Source organism: Barbus barbus, assembly GCF_936440315.1.
Source record: "Barbus barbus genome assembly, chromosome: 13".
NCBI classification, from domain to species: Eukaryota; Metazoa; Chordata; class Actinopteri; order Cypriniformes; family Cyprinidae; genus Barbus; species Barbus barbus.
Genome location: NC_136741.1, coordinates 16818648 through 16838944, shown reverse-complemented (window position 1 = coordinate 16838944; position 20297 = coordinate 16818648). Strand labels below are relative to the sequence as shown.

General features: G+C 36.4%; 4 protein-coding genes and 1 pseudogene across 13 annotated transcripts in view; 3 read left to right on the top strand and 2 right to left on the bottom strand.

Moving 5' to 3' along the window:
* The window catches only part of LOC306879557 (transmembrane protein 131-like), a 41730-nt gene extending 39000 nt beyond the window's left edge, over positions 1-2730 (top strand). For both annotated transcript variants that reach the window (XM_079432588.1, XM_079432589.1), the window contains exon 41: positions 1699-2730. In XM_079432588.1, the coding sequence (XP_079288714.1) occupies positions 1699-1959 (261 nt within the window). In that variant the 3' untranslated portion in view covers positions 1960-2730. The remainder of the gene's footprint in view (positions 1-1698) is intronic.
* Positions 2731-3456: 726 nt separating this feature from the next.
* LOC306879235 lies at positions 3457-5920 on the bottom strand (annotated as a pseudogene). Its single transcript has 6 exons — positions 5916-5920; positions 5387-5571; positions 5117-5296; positions 4233-4344; positions 3909-4045; positions 3457-3813 (listed from the first exon to the last, which is right to left on the bottom strand). The product of its transcript is annotated as an uncharacterized misc_RNA (transcript).
* A 277-nt stretch (positions 5921-6197) lies between these two features.
* LOC306879131 (basic immunoglobulin-like variable motif-containing protein) lies at positions 6198-14420 on the top strand. 2 transcript variants are annotated; one of them, XM_079431859.1, is made up of 10 exons: positions 6198-6295; positions 7325-7903; positions 9860-9989; positions 10080-10175; positions 10410-10514; positions 11345-11439; positions 11684-11816; positions 12563-12646; positions 12732-12828; positions 12960-14420. In XM_079431859.1, exons 2-10 carry the CDS (start codon positions 7432-7434, stop codon positions 13251-13253), a joined length of 1506 nt encoding a protein of 501 aa, XP_079287985.1. In that variant the 5' UTR covers positions 6198-6295; positions 7325-7431; the 3' UTR covers positions 13254-14420. The 2 variants fall into 2 exon arrangements, with proteins under 2 accessions (XP_079287985.1, XP_079287986.1); XM_079431860.1 differs by lacking the exon at positions 7325-7903 and having other exon boundaries at positions 6211-6295.
* Positions 14048-19113, bottom strand: LOC306879133 (homocysteine S-methyltransferase YbgG-like). 7 transcript variants are annotated; one of them, XM_079431862.1, is made up of 8 exons: positions 18588-19113; positions 18452-18519; positions 16369-16541; positions 16159-16265; positions 15911-16072; positions 15600-15805; positions 14646-14719; positions 14048-14541 (listed from the first exon to the last, which is right to left on the bottom strand). In XM_079431862.1, exons 1-8 carry the CDS (start codon positions 18657-18659, stop codon positions 14480-14482), a joined length of 924 nt encoding a protein of 307 aa, XP_079287988.1. In that variant the 5' UTR covers positions 18660-19113; the 3' UTR covers positions 14048-14479. The 7 variants fall into 7 exon arrangements, 4 of the variants coding, with proteins under 4 accessions (XP_079287988.1, XP_079287989.1, XP_079287990.1 ...); XR_013784988.1 differs by having other exon boundaries at positions 14367-14541; positions 15587-15805; positions 18588-18921; XM_079431863.1 differs by having other exon boundaries at positions 14367-14541; positions 16159-16262; positions 18588-18908.
* Positions 18939-20297, top strand: part of LOC306879132 (nucleoside diphosphate kinase homolog 7-like) — a 44804-nt gene continuing 43445 nt past the window's right edge. Inside the window, exon 1 of the mRNA XM_079431861.1 lies at positions 18939-19205. Coding sequence (XP_079287987.1) covers positions 19203-19205 — 3 coding nt within the window. The 5' untranslated portion in view covers positions 18939-19202. The remainder of the gene's footprint in view (positions 19206-20297) is intronic.

Here is a 20297-nt window from a genome sequence, read left to right as displayed (position 1 = left end):
ATTGTTGCTTGTTTTGGGGAGTTTCTGCCTTTACTCTCCTCTTCAGATGGTGAAATTCATGTTCAATCGGATTTAAATCTGGAGATTGACTTGGGCAATCTAAGACTTTCCATTTCTTTGCCCTTATAAATTCCTTGACTGGACTGGCAGGGTGTTTTGGGTCATTGTCCTGGTGCAATATGAAGCACTTCCCAATGAATCTGGTGGCATTTTCTTGAATATTGGTAGGCAAGATGGTTTTGTACCCTTCCAAATTCATTCTGCTACTGTCATCATATATTAATTAAATCATCAGTAAAGTTGAGAGGGCCTGTTCCAGAGGCGGCCATGCATGCCCATGCCATGACACCACCTCCACCATGCTTTACAGATGAGGCTGTATGCTTGGGATCATTGCAGTTCCCTTTTTCTCTCCACATTTTTGCTTTCCCATCACTTGGATAAAGGTTCATCTTTGTCTCATCGGTCCATAAACAGTTCTAAAACTCTTCTGGCTCACCTTTGTGCTTTTTTGCAAACTCTAATCTTGCCTTTCTATTTTTGGTGCTGGTCAGAGGTTTGCATCTTGCTGTGTAGCATCTGTAATTCTGTGTCAAAGTCTCCTGAGGACAGTAGATTGTCAGAGCATCACCCCAGCTTTCTGGAAGTTGTTGGTGATTTTACAGACACGTCTTTTAAGATTCATTTTCACAGCTTTTATGATTTGTCTGCCATCAACTACTGTTGTTTTCTCAGCCGATCAGGTCGTTGTTGGTTGCTGGTGGTTTCCAAACTCTTGATTTCTCCATGACCTTTGTTTTTGCTAGAGCTCTAACTGACTTCTTATTTTCTTTTAGCATCCAAATTGCTTGCTTTTCTCTCAAAGTCAGCTCCCTCATCTTCATCCTGGTTTGTGTGTGTCATCATCGAATGCAAGATTCAGAATACAGAAGTAATGGATATGACTGATACGACACATTCCCTGCTTTTAATATCTGAAGAATTAATGCAACAGGACACAGCTGATCACTTAGAAAGACTTGAGGCAACTGTCCCAATTTTTATTTTATTTATTTAACCAGGAAATTTAAAAACTCTTTTGAGATTTAAAATCTCATTTACAAGAGGGTCCTGGCCAAGATAGGCAGCACATTTAGTTACACATAAAACAAAATACATTAGTTGACATACACAATTCACTCAAAACATTTACAATCAGGTGACTCTACAACTATATCCTTTAAAATACATCTAAACAATGAACACCTGTAAACAATGCTTAGGTGCTTGTGTATATATATATATATATATATATATATATATATGATATCACAGTAATCCAACACTGACAAAAATGTAGCTGCTACCAATCTCGTCCTTGCTGCAAGAGAAAGACAATACTTATGCTCACATCAGATAGGGGGATGAAACTCTAAAAGTGCTGAACTTCTTAGCTGGTAAAACATCTGTGTTGAATCACCCAATAATAAAATGTGACATTCTGTAGTTTTGTCTCATATTCATCTTTTAATCATATTTGTAAATGTCTTGACTCCACAGCCAACAGAGCAATTTTGTCTTTACTGTTCCAATACTTATGGAGGGCACTGTATAGCAATAAGCCAGATGCTTAACATGTTTCCGATTAGCCCTGACTGTATATAAAAGTAGTTTTGCAGGTTATGAGTTGATCATCTTTTCCTTTCTGCCTGTCTTCAGTCCATTTTGGGGAGTGCACGCAGTCCCTGGTCCTTCAGCAGGTCCATCTGGTCCACTGGCAATGATTCCACCCTGCACTCCTTCAGTCCTCCTACCTCCTCCGCTCTCCCTGACTTGGTCAGCCACACTGCGCCGCCCACACCTGCCCCCAGCGACATAGGCCGCACCTATAACCCCTGGAGCATGGGGTGGTCTCCCTCACTTAATCGCTGGAACTCGGAGCCCTGGCCTAACAACCCCGACAACAACAATGGCATCTGAGACACAACAACCCACTGAGCAACAGAAAATGCAGTGGTTTCTAATCTAATTTTATTTTTCCTGGTTGAACAGTATATGGAACACCAAGATCATTTTAATGATTGGAAGAAATCTTGAATTGTAATGGTCCACTGGAAACCCAGTGTTGCATTTACAAGTCCCCCTCAAAATACAATCCTATTTATTTTAGTGGGGTATCATAAAAAAAGTTCAATTTTAGCTGACAAAGCAAACGAAAGATTGAAGTCATTGGCTTAATGCCATTGCCCTGGTAGGGCTGTTTTTCTTTACGATTTTAGAGATTCCCTGTTTTGAGTAATACTGCATTGGAATTAAAGTATATGTTACAGTATTACGGTATTAAAATGCAAGATGCAGTGTTACTCAACCTTAAAATAAGCACTATGTGTAAAACCCCACTCCTACAATGCTGTCATTTTGGTTTAAGATGTTTTCATTCATTTTAGAGCATTTTCTGGCCATATTTGTTGGTTGATTTAACGTTCGGAAAGTGGTTGCTGAGACTACAATTACCACATTGATTTGAACCCCTCTGAGTGAAAGCCAAATCAAATCGTAAATGCATTCGGGATTCAGATTTAATTTTTATTTTAATTGCCCTCTGCTTAAAGTGAAAAACTTCATTTGCTGAAATTGGCTTTTAATTTGAGGGAGCTTAAAGAACTTGAAATGTGTTCTGTGCATCATTCATTTGTCACTTCAAAAGTGAATGTTTTGGTCACATTGGTTGAAATAAACATATCAGGCTGGAATATTGACTTCTCATTTTATTTCTGACTAAATTGAAGGGAGAGTTCACCCAAAAATGAAAACTGTCATTTACTCAACTCATCTCATTTTAAACCTAGATTTACATTTTCAAAATACCAATAAGGATATTTCTTTCCATGCAATCAAAAGTTTGATGATTCAAACTGTGATAAAAATATTGTAAACAATCCATATAAACCAATAAGTTTAATCCAATTCTTCTGAAAAGAGACCTGATCACTTTATATGATGAATATAATTAATTTAGGCTTTTCTTCCATATTTAATCAATGAAAGGTTAATATTGATTACATTTATGACGTCTTAAACTTTTTGAAGCATCAAAGTTTTGGTTGTGCAGATAGAAATCTACGGTGGCCCAGTAGTGCACAACACAACAAAATCGCCACAATGCAAAAGACTAATTTCGTTTTGTTGCGACTTGTTTCCGTTGTGTTGTGCTAATTTTGTTGTGTTGCGGCTTGTTTCCTTTGTGGCTTGTTTCTGTTGTGTTGTGGAGATTTCTTTGTGTTATGCACTACTGGCCCACCGTAGAAATCTCTTAGGTTTTATTACAAATATTTTATTTTGTGTTTTGAAAATTAATAAGAGTCTTGAGGGTTTGGAATGATAACAGCACAGGGTTAGTTGCACCAATAAAGTGCAAAGGATGCTACATTTGTAAATGGAACTCTTGTAATACAAATTTATTGCAAAGAAGTATTTCTATGCTATATGTAAAGCTGCTTTCAGCATCAAGCTGAACTTTTTAAGGTCACATGTCCTCATCACAAAGACAAGATGGCCTTTCTTTAGTGTATTGGCTGGGTCCACAACCATCATGCCTCGTCCCAGTTGACCTTGTACCTCCACACGTACGGCACACTGTAAACTCTCTGTAATCACGCTGCTGTCCACACAAGCTGCCCCAGCGAAGGCGTCGTAGGGTACAAACCCGTGCACAAAGAGCAAATCTTTGTTGCTGATGCAAGGTTCTCTAGAGTAGGCCCAATACTTGGAGGTTATCTTCTTCATGAATTGAGCAGCTGATGGATCCTGATTGACCAGCTCATCAAAACACTCCTGGAAAAATTTAAAGCACACAAGTTAGTCAGGCCTAAAATATATTCATATTAGAATGGATTTTGCTCACAATGGGCAGCTTGATGTTAACTCACCCAAGATAGTTTGTTTCTGCAAGTGAACTCACAGGTTGTGATGTGTGTTGAGCAGGTATATTCCTCCAAAACCATATGAGCTGATTCAGCGTCCGTACTAAAATTAAACTCTGCAGATGGTGTCAGATTTCCCTTGCCTGGAAAATGAACAGTGGCCAGATGAAGCTCTGTAGAAAACGTCCTGATTGGAGTATGTGTCCTGACCTGTGCTGTTCTTGGCACTGCCTTGGTTTTTATGTAATGCATATTCACTGATATGAAAAGTACAATTTGCTGCCATCCATTTAAGGTGGCCAGTTTTTGTACTGCAGCTCATTTTCTTACCTTCCATGTTACCACCCATAATGTACAGATCCTTGAGTTTCTGAGGTAGGGTAGGATCTAATCTAACAGACAAAGCCAAGTTAGTCAGTGGACCAAGAGCTATGAGTGAAACCTGTGAATGAGTAAACAAACAGGAATGTGGAAGTGCATTCATTGTCAACCACAAGATGGCAGCACAAAATTCAGCAGGAGATTAGCACTCTAACCCAGTGGTTCTCACCCTTGTTGACGCCATGGGCCCATATATTGTCAAATATTTGAATTCCCTTTAAGATATTTCTGACACTCGCAAGAAATGTCAATGTTGCTCAATTTCAAACTTTTTTTTTATTATTAAATTAGGAGTGGCAATACACTAAATTAACAAATAATTTTCATTAAAAAAATATTATTTCATAATTGTTTCAATAACTAAACATTCTTCATGGTTTACAATATATTACCAATGTCATTGGACTATATGTCCTAGTTGTTTGTGATAACAGGGTTTTTCATTTATTTTATTACTGTAATTTTTACCAGATTTTAGAGCCCTATCTTAAATTTAAAAAATGCTAGTTAGTAAGGGAATTAATTAAAATAATGATAGATAGATAGATTAGATAGATAGATAGATAGATAGATGATAGGTTTTTTTTTTTTAGCTGTTTTGTTTCGTTTTCAGCTTATCTTGTTGCTACTACGATGTCTTTATGTAATTTAAAGTCCATAGTGCCTCATAATTGAGCTTTAATTGAGAACATATAAGACAGTTAAAGCAAACAAAACGATGCATATGTTGCCACAAAAAGTTACCTTTGCTTACAGGGTTCTTTAATATTTTTATTTAAAAAAATTAAATCAATATTCTAAAAATAAACAGTTATTAAATAGTTATTGCTTACCTCTCCCTGGTTTTCATTTACTAGTCTTATTAAAACATGAACAGCATGCTCTTTCTGAATCTGCCCTTTCCAAATCTCAGAGTTCTCCAGAACATCTCCAAGTCCATCTGTGCCAAAATGATCTTTAAATCCTGTCACGGGTCCGATTAGAGGACCAGCAGACCCATTATAAACTGGAATCTGAGGTCAAACTACAATACAATGTAATCTTAACATTCATATCATATCAGGTCTTGACAGTTGTATTGGTACTGTTATAATTGCAATGACCTGGGTTTGTTGACAGTCTGTCAGAACCCGCATCACATTCTGACACATTATCCACATCCGTGTTCCCAAAGCAGCAGGTGATGCCCAACACCTTCACACCAGGAGCAGCCAGAGCATCATCTATGCCACAGTCTGTGTCGATTATCAGCAGCTTCTGAGCCTGGTTAGATTCTGGAAACATCAGTCTGCAACATCAGCAATGTGTAATCAAGTAAACATGAAATTTGACGTGATATAAGTAAAAGATTTGCATGATGTGCATAAAAAATAACAGACAACAGTATAAATGACCATGAAATATATTTTCTTTATTTTGTATTGTATTGTATTCTTTATTTTGTAATGTATTTTCTTTATTTTTACAGTATCCATCTATCTATACAAACTTTTAATCGGGTCACTTTCTGCAGGTTAAATCTTAAACTGCTAAAATGCATATTCTAAATGCACGCGCCTTTTGTACGTGTAACGGGGAAAACATTTTCAATAAATCGTTTCATCGTGGAATCATTTCAGTTTTTAACCATACTTCATACTCGCTTTACTGTTGCTCACCTACCCCGGTCTTGCACCTGCTTCAGTTCAGTCCACTTTTAAGACGACCACGCTCTACTGCTTCTGAAAGATTTTAGCAACGGAGGTGGAACTATCATAAAGACTATCTACATTTACAAAACTATCTGCCATAACATTAAATCTTTTATACAGATAATTAAAAATATACATATTAATATGTTAGACTTTTGTTTAGACCGTTTAAATCCGATGTAAGAAACGTTTCCATTTTTTTTATGTGGTACAACACCCCTGTGTTTGAGATTGGTAGAGCCCGTTGAAACACAGCTAGGCAATCCAACAGAGAGGTCGCGCAGCGCAGTATGATTAATTTATTCCTGCAGAATTGGCCAGGTAGGTGCAGATTTAGATTTTTTTTAATGAGGCTTAAGTAAATATGGATAAATATTTGCGTCCTGAAATTACGTTTCATGTTCTTTGGAAGAACCTATTGAAGGCTACACTGATGCTGCTTGGCTATTACTCCATTCATATGTCTGTATTATTTATACGGTGTCTTCGGTGATTTAAACTTCAATTGCGGCTATTTATCTTGTAATCTAGTCCTGAAATGTATTGTTGCCTACCGACCGTCATCGATTACGAATGATCTAAACAATGGTAGTGTTGACGATGATGATGATGATTTGGGAGGAATTGAAGCATGTGGTACGATGCTTTCATCTATTTCCACGACGAAACATAGTAGAAAGCTGCTGTCAGTGTCAGCTGTGACTGGCCCAGTGTTTTCATCCAATATTTCATCTATAGCAGTCTCTGGCCTAGTTTAGGACTATATAATCATAAATAATGATGGTGATGGAGTCAACAGTGTCAGTTTACAAAAATCCACCATATTGTTATTATTAAAGGTGTTTGTTTTTGTTTACATGAATGGTTGTAGTTATGTTCAGAGCTGGGTAGATTACTTACAAATTGTTGTCTGTGACTGATAATCTTGTAATCTTGTGACAAGAAAACCATGAATCAGAGATCCTCATGACTGTGACAGGTGTATTTCTGCACTTGGCATAACTAAGAAAATTACTGATGCACGCGTCTCAGAAATTAATTCAAATATGTTTGATTTCAAATAAATAATGTAAATAGATAAAAACAATCACATCATTCAAATTTGCAAGAAAAGTACTGTTTAAAAATGTGAGGTTTGTTTAAATTATGGTTATTTAGCAAGGATGCATTTAAAAAATAAATAAATGACAGTACAGGCAAATGATTTCTATTTCAAATAAATGCTCTTTTTATTTATCAAAAACTCCTGGAAAAACCTTATTATAAAGCTTTTATTTATTATTTATTCATTACATTTCTTCTTATATTATTTGCTTAGTATCTGTCTTTCTGTCTTGTTCTTAATTGTAGTCAGTGGATGAGATTCCTTTTTTGAGCTCTCGTCTTGGATCAAGTACGTCACAGCTGGAGCACATCTGTAGGTTATTCTCTTAACCATCATCCCAGTTCTCCATTCAATGCCTAACACTGTGGAAAGTGAAGGCGCCAAGGTATCTGGTAGTACTGATCAGGAGGCCCCATCACGGGCCCCGTCCAGAGACGATGAGCGTGAGCGCAGCTTTCTGAGTCCGATGATGCGTGATGCGCTGCGGGTTCGACGGGCCTCCAGTGCAGAGCTCCAGCTTCCATGGACCTGCCCTGTAACACACTCCCGAGAGAAGTTCTACACCGTCTGCTCGGACTATGCACTGCTCAACCGAGCCCGACCCATTATCACATCTGAAGATGCGCCACCAACCAATCCAGACACCACATCATTAGTCAAGACCAGCGCTGCAACCCCTTCCCAGAGTCACTCGGGGGGGGAAAGTGAGTCTTTAGATGGGAACTGTGATATGGAGGTTGTGTCATCCAGCAACAAGCCTGTGCTCGCTTGGGAGATTGACACCTCTGATTTTGACGCAGTTTTAACACGGAAAGCCAGAACAAGTAGGTGTCTTTCTAAAAACAGATTAAAGACATCTGGATACTGTCATCTGGGGTTTTCAAACTGCAGAAAAAGATCAAAATACTTGAGAGACAAAAAGATATTTAAAATTATTATTTTTTGTAAATTGTTTAATTCAAAAATTTGTATTCGTACCCCTTCATTTTTTTCACGTTTTATGTTGCTTATGTTAACTGCTTTAAATTAGGGGTTTTTTTCTACATCAGTCTACACTCCATACACCATATTGACAAAGCAAAAACAGAATTGTCACAACTTTGTAAATTAATTACAAATAAAAAACTGAAATAAGTACATTGCATAAGTATTCAGTATAAATTATATAAATATTTAGCTGAAGCACCTTTAAAGCCTCAAGTCTTTTTTGTTTGATGCGACAAGCTTTGCTCATTAGCATTTCTTCTCCTCACCTCTTCACCTCCCCAAGCTCTGTCAGGTTGAATGGGGGCAGACGCACATTTTCAGGTTTCTCCAGAAATATTTGATTGGGTTCAAGGTCAGGCTCTGGCTGGACCACTTAAGGACATTCACAGAGTTGTCTATAAGCCACTCTTGCTGTGTGTTTAGGTCCATTGTCCTGTTGGAAGGTGAACCTTCTGCCCGTCTGAGGTTCTGAATGCTCTGGACTGGGTTTTCATTAAGGCTATTTCTATATTTTGGTGCATTGAGCTTTTCTTCTACTCTGAAGAGTCCCTCAGTCCCTGCCGCTGAAAAACAGCCCCACAGCATGAGGCTGCTACCAGCACTTTACTTTTGGGATGGTACTTTGCATGTGATGAGCAGTGCCTGCTTTCCTTGGAATTGAGGTTCATCAGACCAGACAATATTATTTCTCACAGTCTGAGGGTCCTTTAGGTGCTTTTTTGCAAATTCTAAGTGTGTGTTCAGTGATAGAAATGAATACTTTTTTATTAAAAAAGATGCATTAAATTGATCAAAAGCTTCATAGCCAACAGTGAATGATGATAAACAAAAACATTTATAATATTAATATAATATAAATGCTGTTCTTCTGAACTTTCTATTCATTAGAGAAACCTGAAAAAAAATTCTACTCCGCTGTTTTCAACATAATAATAATAATAAATGTTTTTGAGCAGCAAATCAGAATATTAGAATGATTTCTGAAGGGTCATGTGACTATAGTAAAAATATTTCACAATATTACTGCTTTTGCTTTTTACTGCAGGTTTGGTAAACCGAAGAGGATTCTTTAAAAAACATTAAAAATCTTACCGTTCAAAAACTTTTGACTGGCAGTGTATATATTTCAGGATAGGGATCATCTTGTTTGGGGGTCCTTGCCATCAAACATTTTGAAAACCCCTGCTGTAGACCACATATCACCTTTAAAAAACTTTATGAACCATGACAATAATGTTATTTTCAGTAAACTAAAAAGTTTGAAAATATCAGGGTCATTTTAAATCTACAAGCTGTTAAGCAAAAATATGGCAGGAAAATGAGCTCATACTGACCATCTGCTGTGGTTTATGTAACTCCAGCGATGGCCTCACTGACACAAGTGACTGTGTCACATGGTTTTCACCTCATGGTGAACAGACTGTGTTTTAATTTGTAATTAATCCCAGATTAATTCCAGATTTACAGAATGTATTGGAAGTGTGCCATCACTCATTACTTGATCAAAAGAAGTCTAGGGATGACTACAACAAGATTGCTGATCTGAGGAATCGTTGCCGAGACTAAGAGCACAGGGCAGATTTGGAATGAGAATCATGCTCTCTACATATGTTTAATGAAGCTTAACATTGAGCCTACCTTTATCCAAACTCCAGCTAAGCCATTCTTCATTGCATTTTAAGAATCTACTTGATCCTAGTAGATATGTGAGTGTAAATTTGAACCGGTGTGAATATGAGTCTAATATATTACTTAGAATGTTATTAAAGGATTAAGTCTGTGTTGTTTCTCAGGTAATTTAAAGAAATCCAACTCTAAGAAAATGAAATCATCTGACAGGCCAAGCAGAAACCTGCAAGATCTCCCACCGCAAGCCTCTCTGGAGGAGATCAAACAGAGAAAAGTCTTGGACCTCCGTAGATGGTAATACACTCACTGGAAAGAGAAATGAGACTCAAAGAGTGCAAGTTTAAAAACTTTTTTCATTAACAACTGTTCCCTCTGATGTTCTAGGTACTGCATCAGCCGCCCCCAATATAAGACATCATGTGGAATCTCCTCACTTGTCTCCTGTTGGAACTTTCTCTACAGTACTTTAGGAGCAGGCAGGTCTGTGTGTCCCTGAAATGTATGACCGCATTTCATTTGATGACAATATTTCATCAATATATATACAAATCGTAAATAGGGCTCTGATTTAATGCCAAAACTGTTAAACAATATATGCAAAGGAATGGGTATTTTTAGGAGCAAAAACAGCACATTCATTTGATCTATTTTAAGATTTCTAATCTGGTCTGGTAGAAATTGCAAAGAGTAACCTTTAGGATTTTTTTTTTTCAGCCTCCCACCTATTTCTCAAGAAGAAGCCCTGCACATACTTGGTTTCCAGCCTCCGTTTGAAGATATCAAGTTTGGACCATTCACTGGCAATGCCACTTTGATGCGGTAAGATTACTGTATTTATTGCTTTTCAACAGTTTCTCAAAATGTGTTCAAATTTAAGCGACAGCTGAAAACTCATCTCTTTCGACACTATTTGACTTCATCCTAAATAAAAAAAAAAAATATATATATATATATATATATATTTATTCCTTCCCTTTCTAGCTTGTACTTAGGCTATTTGAACAATGCCTGAAACTTGGTATTATGACCACTTCCTGTGTCTGTTTGAAATCGCTTGATGTATTCCTCAATTGTAAGTTGCTTTGGATAAAAGCGTCTGCAAAACGAATAAATGTAAATGTAAAATAGATTAATACATATTGTTAAAAGGTTTGGGGTCTTGAAAGATGTCTATTATGTTCACCCTTTATTGTGGAAAATGCAGGCAAAACAGTAATTTTCTGAAATTTTAGTATTCATGATAACCATATTCTATATATATATATATATATATATATATATATATATATATATATATATATATATATATATATATATATATAAAAAAGTCCTAAAAATAAAGTGTATTTTATTCCTGTGATGTAAAGCTGAATTTTCATCAGCCATTACTCCAGCCTTCAGTGTCACACGATTCTTCAGAAATCGTTCTAAAATGCTGATTTGGTTCTTAAGAAAAACTTTTTTTTTTTTTTCAAAACTATGTAATAGAACGTTCAAAAGAACTGCATTTTTTAAATATAATTTTGCTACATTTGAATAATTTAATGCATGATTGCCGAATGAAATAATTATTTTGTTATATAAAAAACACTTACTGACCCCAAAGGTTTGATTTGTCCTGTACATTATCTACTTTTATATTGCTGCAGATGGTTCAGACAAATCAACGATAATTTTCGTGTCCGGGGATGCTCTTACATTCTGTACAAACCTCATGGGAAGCACAAGACAGCGGGAGAGACGGGTGTGTGAATTTTCTTTCATTTTTTCATAAGAACAGAGGTTGCAGCAGCATATTGTTCTACAAATACACTTTTTATGTAGTTTAAGCAGCCAGTATTTAAAATGTAATATCCAGTCTATAAATATTTCCTTAATCTATATGCTTAGCTTTCTTTCAGATATAGTTTATGTATCATAAGAGTATATTATATTGTCAAAGTATTTTAGCAGCATGTTGTAGACTAGATCATGTTTCTTCATTCTAGCTGAGGGGGCGCTGCTGAAGCTGACGCAGGGACTTAAAGACGAATCCATGGCCTACATTTACCACTGTCAGAATCACTACTTCTGTCCTGTGGGCTATGAAGCTACACCACTAAAAGCATCCAAAGCGTACAGGTATAACATATAGCAACTTTGGCTTTTTTACTTTTCATTCAGTTCATTTGCACTACCAAAACATAAATCTATTTTTAAAAGTGAACATAAAATGTGTATATAGTGTTTTAATTTTTAAATGTTTTTCATTAAATGTAAAGTTTTTAGAATGACAAATATTTTAAAATATATTAGAACAAAAAGTTATTTCAAATTTTGTATGAATTAGTGCTGTCAAACGATTAATTGCATCCAAAATAAAAGTTTTTGTTTACATAATATATGTGTGTACGGTGTATAAATAAATATACACACATGCATGTATATGTTTAAGAAAAATGTTACGTTTATATATTATATTTGTATTTGATATAAATTATATGAATATAAATATATACATGTAATTCGTTTTTAAATATGTGCTATATGTGTGTATTTATATATACATAATAAATATACACAGTACACACATATATTATGTAAACAAAAACTTTTTATTTTGGATGCGTTTAATTGTTTGATAGCACTAGTATTAATACAATTTTTGTTTTACTATTTCACAATAGTAGCTTTTTTCACAAACGTTAAAAAGTTTTACTGACACCAAAATGGCCCAAAATCTCTCATACTGACCCTGGGCCGCACTTATTGTGGAGCACCAGTATCATATTATGAAACATCATGAAAATGTAAACTATTAACCTCTTTTATAAGACCCTACTCTAATCAAGAATGAAACTCATTCATTTTTTTCTTTATTTTTACAGGGGGCCATTGCCGCTTAATGAGATGGAGCACTGGATTCTCATTGGTGAACCAAGCAGAAAACACCCTGCAATCAACTGTAAAAAGTATGGTTCATTTTATGGCATCGTAGTCCTTGGTGAAATTATGAATAAATTATGATTCTGAATTTCTGACCTTGTTTACAATCAGATGGGCAGATATTGTGACGGATCTGAACACCCAAAACCCAGAATACTTAGACATTCGCCACATAGAGAGAGGCATTCAGTATCGCAAAACCAAAAAAGTAAGGAACTTCAGGACTATGGAGATGGTACTTCTACAATAACCTGAATATTATAAAGAATTATGTGTTTAGGAAAGTGTCTGAATGTATGCTATGAAGTATAGAAGCCCTGCATCCTGATTTCTTCATAGGTTGGAGGCAATCTGCATTGCATCATGGCTTTCCAGAGAGTCAACTGGCAAAAGTTGGGACCATGGGCACTGAATTTGGAAAATCTGAGGCATGATCTCCACCATCAGGCTCCAGAACACAGAGGTCAAGCTGCGCCAGAAGACTGTTCTGAGGAGCGAGCGGTGAAACGTCTCGGCAGATCCATCAGTACAGGGAACAAGTCTGAGAATGCCTGGAAGCGTTTGTCCAACACAGCAGAGTACAGGCACAGAAGCTCTCCAGACAGTGACCTAGATGAAGACATAACTGACTAAATCTAGTGTCCAACTACCTAGTGAAGAGCCAATTGAGTTTTCCACAGTTTTAAACAAGAATATTTACCTTCCCAGGTTGTTAGCAGCAGTGGAAAGTTAGAAGTGCATATCATAGATGAGGTTGCAAGCCAAATGGTGGGGTTAATGCTGTGGTAAGCATAAGGATGCTGGTTTGATGCCCATAAGGAAGAAGCCATTTATGGAGGACGCCACAATTTTACAGCAAATTCCACAGCCCTCAGTAATGTTGCATTAAATTAAGATTAGAAATACTTATCAATGATTCTCTCTTCAAGACATTGAGTCGCGTCAAAATGCTGCTTTCTTTAAACATATTGTGGATAAACTAATCATTAAATAAATGTGCAATTAACTGCACTAAAGGTGTGGTCACATTTACCATTGTTCTGCACATTTTCACAGGTGAAATCCAGCAATTTCAATAGGAATCCACACAATCAGGAATTTCACACGAGGGAGAAAGATTTCCCCAGTTTTTGCAGTTGGTTAAAGTTGGTCACGCCATGTTGACCAACAGAAAACTGCTTGGTTTGAAAGTGACTGCGCTTCATAGATTGCTACACTATACACAGTGGACAATTTTTGCCTGCAAAATTTATGAGTACATTAAGTGTACCAAGAACATGAAGGGAATATTTGATTTTAAGATCAATAGCATCATTCCATTTCAGTTATATGCTATTTGGTGGATTTATATGCTACTGATCGTAGATCATTGGAGAACAATATGGACTGAAAAATGACTGTTCTTTATGAAGACTGATTCTACTATTGTATAAACAAATATGGCTTTATTAGTGTAAGTCTAAAAAATACAAACTAAGTCAAGGTCATCAGAAAGATATCAGACTGTAATAATGTAACCATTTGATATTTCAATGGATCTGATTGTGACATAGTCCAATAAGATGGTGCCATCTTATTGTAAATAGCAACCTGAAGGATTACAATCACGTTCTTTGTGAAACGCTGTGACCTAAGATTGCATGATTGCTTCCATGTCATGTGACTTGTGATTTGTTTTTCCTTTAACACAGCAACATCTAATGTATAAGGTTCAAGTCATCACAAATCTCATACTCATGTGAATTTAGTGTGTTGGTATTATTTTTTATTTAGAAATAAAATATTTATACACCTTCTTACACATCACTGCATTATTTCAGAATAAACTAAATGATGTTATGATGTTTGATGAGTCAGGGCTATACATGTAGTTGTTCTTTCAGCTCAGTTATATCTGCAGGACCAACACGGCAGCAGCCACCTGTTAACAGAAATCAGCTCTCCGTGAGTCAGCACGACTGTAAAGAATAAGTCATGGTATAAGTTTACAGTAAAGCTTATTTACTGGTACAAAACAATACCAACCAATCCACAAAGCCCCTTGTTCTTTCCAGTCCAGACTTAGTTTGGCAAATGATGTTCGTTTATTAGTTTTCCATCTGAAATAGCCACAGAACAGCCACTTACACAATCAAACTATGGAGACAAATCAGTAAATAAGTTCAGGGTTCTCACGTTTTACATTTGTGATGTTTTTTATTTATACTAAAAAATGTTTTAAGGATCTTGTGCTCGCCAAGGCTGCATTCGTTTGATTAAATAAAAAAAAAAATTAAAACTATAATATTGTAAAATATTACAATTTAAAACAGCTGTTAGTCTATTTTCATTCAATTCATGTGATGGTAAAACTTATTTTTTTAACACCTATACCTCGAGCGTTCATTGTCTTTCAGAAATCATTCTAATATGCAGATTTGGTGCTCAAGAAACATTTATCAATGTTGAAAGCAGTTGTATGAAATACCTTCTTTTTTTCCACAAATTCTGTTTTATTTTAATTTTTTTTCCAAATTCTGTTTTTTACCATTAACATTTTATGGTTATACTAAATTTGTTAATCGAAAAGCATTTCTAATTAATTGAAATCATGAAACATACACAATTTAACAGCAGTTTATTAAAATAAGTTTAAAATGAAATTAATTAAATAAAAATTTAAGTTTTAAGGCCCTATGAAATGTTTTACTGTTTCTTTAATGAAATTGTTCAAAAGAACAGCTTTGATTTGAAACTGTATTTACTTTGCTAAATAAGAGTATTTAAAAACAACAATCTGATCTCAAAAATATTAATAAAAGATGTAGAAAAGAGCAATCATTTAAGATAGGGAATATTTCTGTGATGAAATATAAATGTCCATGTTTTTTTTCCAGGTCTGCAAATTATCATTTTAAAAAACATAAAATTTTTCAATGGAAACAAAAATCAATGGCAGATAATTATAACTTTCTATTGTAACTTACTGATTAACCTTACCCTGTCTTGGGGTCCCATTCTTCTCCACTGTTAGGATAGACCACCCAGCTCAAATCTGCTTTCTTGTGTGACTTGGCTGACTCTATAAGCGGTTTCACTAACGAAGCGGGACAACAGTTCACCCCTACAGCCACCAGCTGTGAGGACTTACAAGCCACCTGAACCGCTTCAGAAAATCTCCTCCCACTTGAAATATTATGAATGTCCTGAAACACATCAATGTCTAACTCGTGAGCATAAACAGTTGCAAGTGTTTTATGAATTAAATTTGTCATTAGATACCATAACATACAATGCAGTGTATCGGTCACCTTACAAGAGAAGGAAAGCCAGGCTTTAGCTTCTGGAAATTCTCTGAGTACTTCCAACAAAGCCTCAGCCTCTTTGAGACCTGGAATGGTCTCCATGGCAACAAGATCAGCTCCAGCTTTTACTAAGCACTGGATCTGTGGACGATGCCAGTCTTTCAACTCCTAGGACAAAAGAGAAAACATGCACTTGAAATTCGTATGTGGTTGTGGCTTTGGAGGACAGAGCGGAGAGCTTCATTCTGCATTACCTCCACTGTCATCTTGTCCTCATAGGCTCCTGTGTACTCTGACCCATCATGTAAAAACGCCCCATATGGACCAACTGAACCTGCAACCAAGGGCTCTCTTCTGTCTTCTGGGGGAATTATTCATTTTTTAGATTAAACTGTAGCTGGCGTCTCTACATTTTTTCAGAAACTAGATAGAATTTATGATGTTGTAGAGTTAAACTTACACACCTGATACGGGTGAGTGAGACATGAACTCACGGACTGTCTCTTTTGCCAGTTGAACCCCTGACATTATCATCTGCTGAGCCTCCTCAGGCCGGAGACCAAGATATTTCACAAATCCCTCAATGCTGGCCTGATATGTGGCTGTTGTTATAACATCAGAACCGCTTTGAAGATATCTATTAAAACAAGTTAAATCAATCAATCATCAAATATTAAATAGTTCTTGTCACAGAATAGAAGCATACAAATGACTGATAGGTTAGAGAGATTTTAGGTTCGAAATTATAACATTTTTATACCTGTATGAAGGAAAATATAAATGTACATTCAAAACAAAGTTTGGGGTCATTAAGATGTTTCTGAGTTAAGTCTCTTTTGCCTACCAAGGCTGCATTTATTTGATGTATATTATTATATAAATATACTATAAAACACTAATATTGTGAAATATTGTTAAAATCTACAATAGCAGTCAGGGCCGTCCTTTGGGCAGTGCAACTGATACGGGCGCACCGGGGAGAATGGATACCTCGCACCGGGCCCTGCGTCAGCTAAGGACAACCCTGATAACAGTTTTCTATTTTAACATATTTTGCAGCCATTACTCCAGTCTTTTTTCAGATATATATTTTTGTCCAGAATTCTTTAATAAAAAGAAAACATTTATTTTGAAATAGTATGGTGACGCATTGCTGCCAAACGTATTATTGGGTAAGTTGGTTAGAGAGTCGGACTCGTAATCCAAAGGTTGCGGGTTCGAGTCTCGGTACTGGCAGGGATTGTAGGTGGGGGAAGTGAATAACCAGCCTCAATACCACGACTGAGGTGCCCTTGAGCAAGGCACTGAACCCCCAACTGCTCCCTGGGCGCCGCAGCATAAATGGCTGCCCACTGCTCCGGGTGTGTGTTCACGGTGTGTGTGTGCACTTTGGATGGGTTAAATGCAGAGCACGAATTCCAAGTATGGGTATAAATATGAGCGCTGCATGTTTCCAAAGTCAGGCGCTGCTGCTGCTTGTGTTCTGCGCTATATTCTGCCGTTCCGAAAGCAAAACATATTTTTAAATGTGAACCGGACCCCGGTGGATTGACAGGAAGCTAATGCATTGTAAAAATCTAAACAAATAATACATATGTTATTTAATATTATAATTGATTAATAATTATCGTTTACATTAAAATAATCATTTATTTACTCTTTTTTAAAAAATTGTTTAAAGGCTTAAATGTAAAGTGCAGGTCTTAAAAAGGTCTTGCGGATACCCAGTTATATTATGGTACCATTTGGAATTTTTTTTTTTTAATAAGCCCTTTTTAGCGGTCCTCTAATAAAACAACAGGACCCCTGTACATTTGTTTGTTGCAAATTTACAGACAATGCAATTTAGATGTTTACATTGGCTTGTTGGGGGTAATATTGCTTCTGAACTAGAATAACTGCACAACTTTTATAGCTAATAAAATCTTTAAAACCAAATTACATTAATTATACTTTAATTTCCTCCAATAAAAAGGAAATTGAGTAAAACAGTCTAAAAGGTGTGTGGGCATGGATTTGTAATCTGGCCCCTTGGCATAAAGGAGAAAGAAATGCTGGTCCTCGTGACTATCAAAGCTGTCCATCCCTGCTATAACCTGTCAGTGTAAATCCTGTATAAGACAGAGGTGTTTCCAATAAATAGTACACTATATTTTAAAACCTTGATTGTGCACATGTGTATGTGGGGGGCCAACATTGTGCCCAGGGGCCTCTGAATTCTTAACCCGGGCCTGTCTATGAGCAGCACAGTGGTGTTTAGTTTCTGAATAAATCCGCGTTTTGAATGAATCGGATGAATCAAAGGCCCATTCTTAAAGTGAGCCGTATATTGAATTCCTGAATGAATCAGCCGTTTGAACGACTCGAATGAAAGACTCATGAAGACATTTACCGCCCCCTGCAGGCAGTTTTAGTTTCTTATTCCTTCCATTGCATGAAAGGAAAAAAAAAAAAAAAAAAAAAAAATCACAAATATTTCACAAATATGCCACACTTCAGGCATTACTTGACAACTCAGGTACAGAACATAATAAAGCCTGTAATTACCTGTAATGTGCGTCCTTAATGGCCTGTGGGTTTGTATGCAAAATCCTTGCACTCCATAGTGGATCTCCCTACAAAAACAATATATGCGTGATTAAACTTGTGATTGTTGACAATAAGTTTGTGTATTAGTGCCTACCTGTAATTGAAATCCACTTGCTTCAAGTTCTGTTGCTAGACCTCCGTCTAAAATGAATAGACTGGGATCCATTTTGACTGCTGTGGTTCGCGCAAATACCTTTCAATTTTAAACCTCAACTAAACATTAAATCACTTTTGAAATGCAGCACAAGACCTTTGTCTTACATTGTCACAGATTTGCAACTTTTTAAGCTTATCCTAAATTTAGACGGATGTTAAATTGTAGCCAATCGCTTAATAGCCCTGGTAAGAAGCTCAGCATAATACCGAAGCGGAACTAGTATCAAAGTCCACACCATAAACAAACCCATGTGCGAGTGGCAGCTGGCGGTAAAGGTCAGAAACTACTACTTCCGGGTTACAGTAAGACTCGTATAAGCAAACTATTGGCGCCCTAAACGTCTATTTACTCACCAGACTTTAAAATCGAAATTAAAAACACCACGCAATATAGTTACGAGTTCACAGGAGGTATGGTTTATTATCTTATTCGGCGGTAGCCCGTCTGATGTTGTTGCTATGGTGATGGGACTTAACAGCGAGGCTAAAGGAAGACAATCAACCGTCTGTTAAACAACAATCAACAAATATCATTCCTTTAAAGAATTCAGACATGGTAAGTGGGAGAGTATATTTTTCATTATTTAGATATGAGCAATAAAGGATTCAACTCATATGATCATGAATGTTTGTTGTGGTTTTGGCGGAAGTCGTTTGCTTTTTAACATAAGTTTTTCCAATGAAAAAAACTCAAGTCACATAAACAAGTGAGATTAAATGTGTTGTCTGCACTAAATATAGAATACCATTAGTACATTCTCATGTAAACATCTCGTGTAAACTGTAATAAAGCGATGCATTAAGTCATAGCAAGTAAACACGCTTCTAGGCTATTTAAATCCTAGTTAAATGAAGATAATTCATAATAATTTACTAAGCAGTTTTGCAACGGCATAATTTGTCAACTAAAAGCTCGTGACGTACTGAATGCTCTCATTTGATCTGCCACTAGATGTCAGCATTGGCCTGCTTGAGGTTCTTCGAGAAACCAAAAGTTTTTAAAGGAATGTAGTTTTGGCAGGTTTCAGTAAGCTGCTTAACTGTTTCCAATTGTATTTGAAAACTAGATGTCTGGCTTGAGGCTCTACAGCATAATATTGAAGATGGAGGATGCCATTTTCCTCTGAAACTACAGATCTAGTTCAGTCAGAAGCTTTAATGTCATTAAGTGGAATGATATGCTTTTTTAGTGTCATTTGCTCAACAATCTAAACCTTGTTATTCTTTGGGTAACAGGATACTTTCACCATCATCTACTTGCTCTGTTGTGCTCCTACACTATGTTTATTTTCCAATTCACATTCTGTCTCCTTAAGTAGTTTACATTGATCCATCTCCATGCAGACAGCATGAAATGTTTGCAGTGATAGCATAGGGCAACAGCAGGTGTCTGAGAAAGTCTCAGCTTACAAGAAGGGCTCTGAGAGGAAAGCCCTATTTTTTAGAGTGTTAGAGGTGGCAGATAAACCCAGCTATTTCCAGTTCCATCTGGCCAGGATCATTAACCAGGAGTCTGATTTTATTGTGCTGGAATGATCATTTAGAGCCCCACACCCCCTCAAAATGCCTTGATTCCTGCTTTCATTCCATTCAGATACAAAAAAAGGGGTTTTCATGATGCTTTCACTTCAGAACAACAACTACAACG

What these genes read in the sequence shown, in the direction of transcription:
- LOC306879131 (XM_079431859.1), top strand. Translation starts at nt 7,432, where the DNA reads ATGCCTAACACTGTGGAAAGTGAAGGCGCCAAGGTATCTGGTAGTACT. An exon ending in AGTACTTTAGGAGCAGGCAG is followed by an intron (nt 10,176 to 10,409) that starts GTCTGTGTGTCC and finishes TTTTTTTTTCAG; the next exon opens with CCTCCCACCTATTTCTCAAG. An exon ending in AGTATCGCAAAACCAAAAAA is followed by an intron (nt 12,829 to 12,959) that starts GTAAGGAACTTC and finishes ATTTCTTCATAG; the next exon opens with GTTGGAGGCAATCTGCATTG.
- LOC306879133 (XM_079431862.1), bottom strand. Translation starts at nt 18,659, where the DNA reads ATGGATCCCAGTCTATTCATTTTAGACGGAGGTCTAGCAACAGAACTT. An exon ending in GTCTCACTCACCCGTATCAG is followed by an intron (nt 16,266 to 16,368) that starts GTGTGTAAGTTT and finishes TAATTCCCCCAG; the next exon opens with AAGACAGAAGAGAGCCCTTG. An exon ending in AGGACAAGATGACAGTGGAG is followed by an intron (nt 16,073 to 16,158) that starts GTAATGCAGAAT and finishes CTTTTGTCCTAG; the next exon opens with GAGTTGAAAGACTGGCATCG.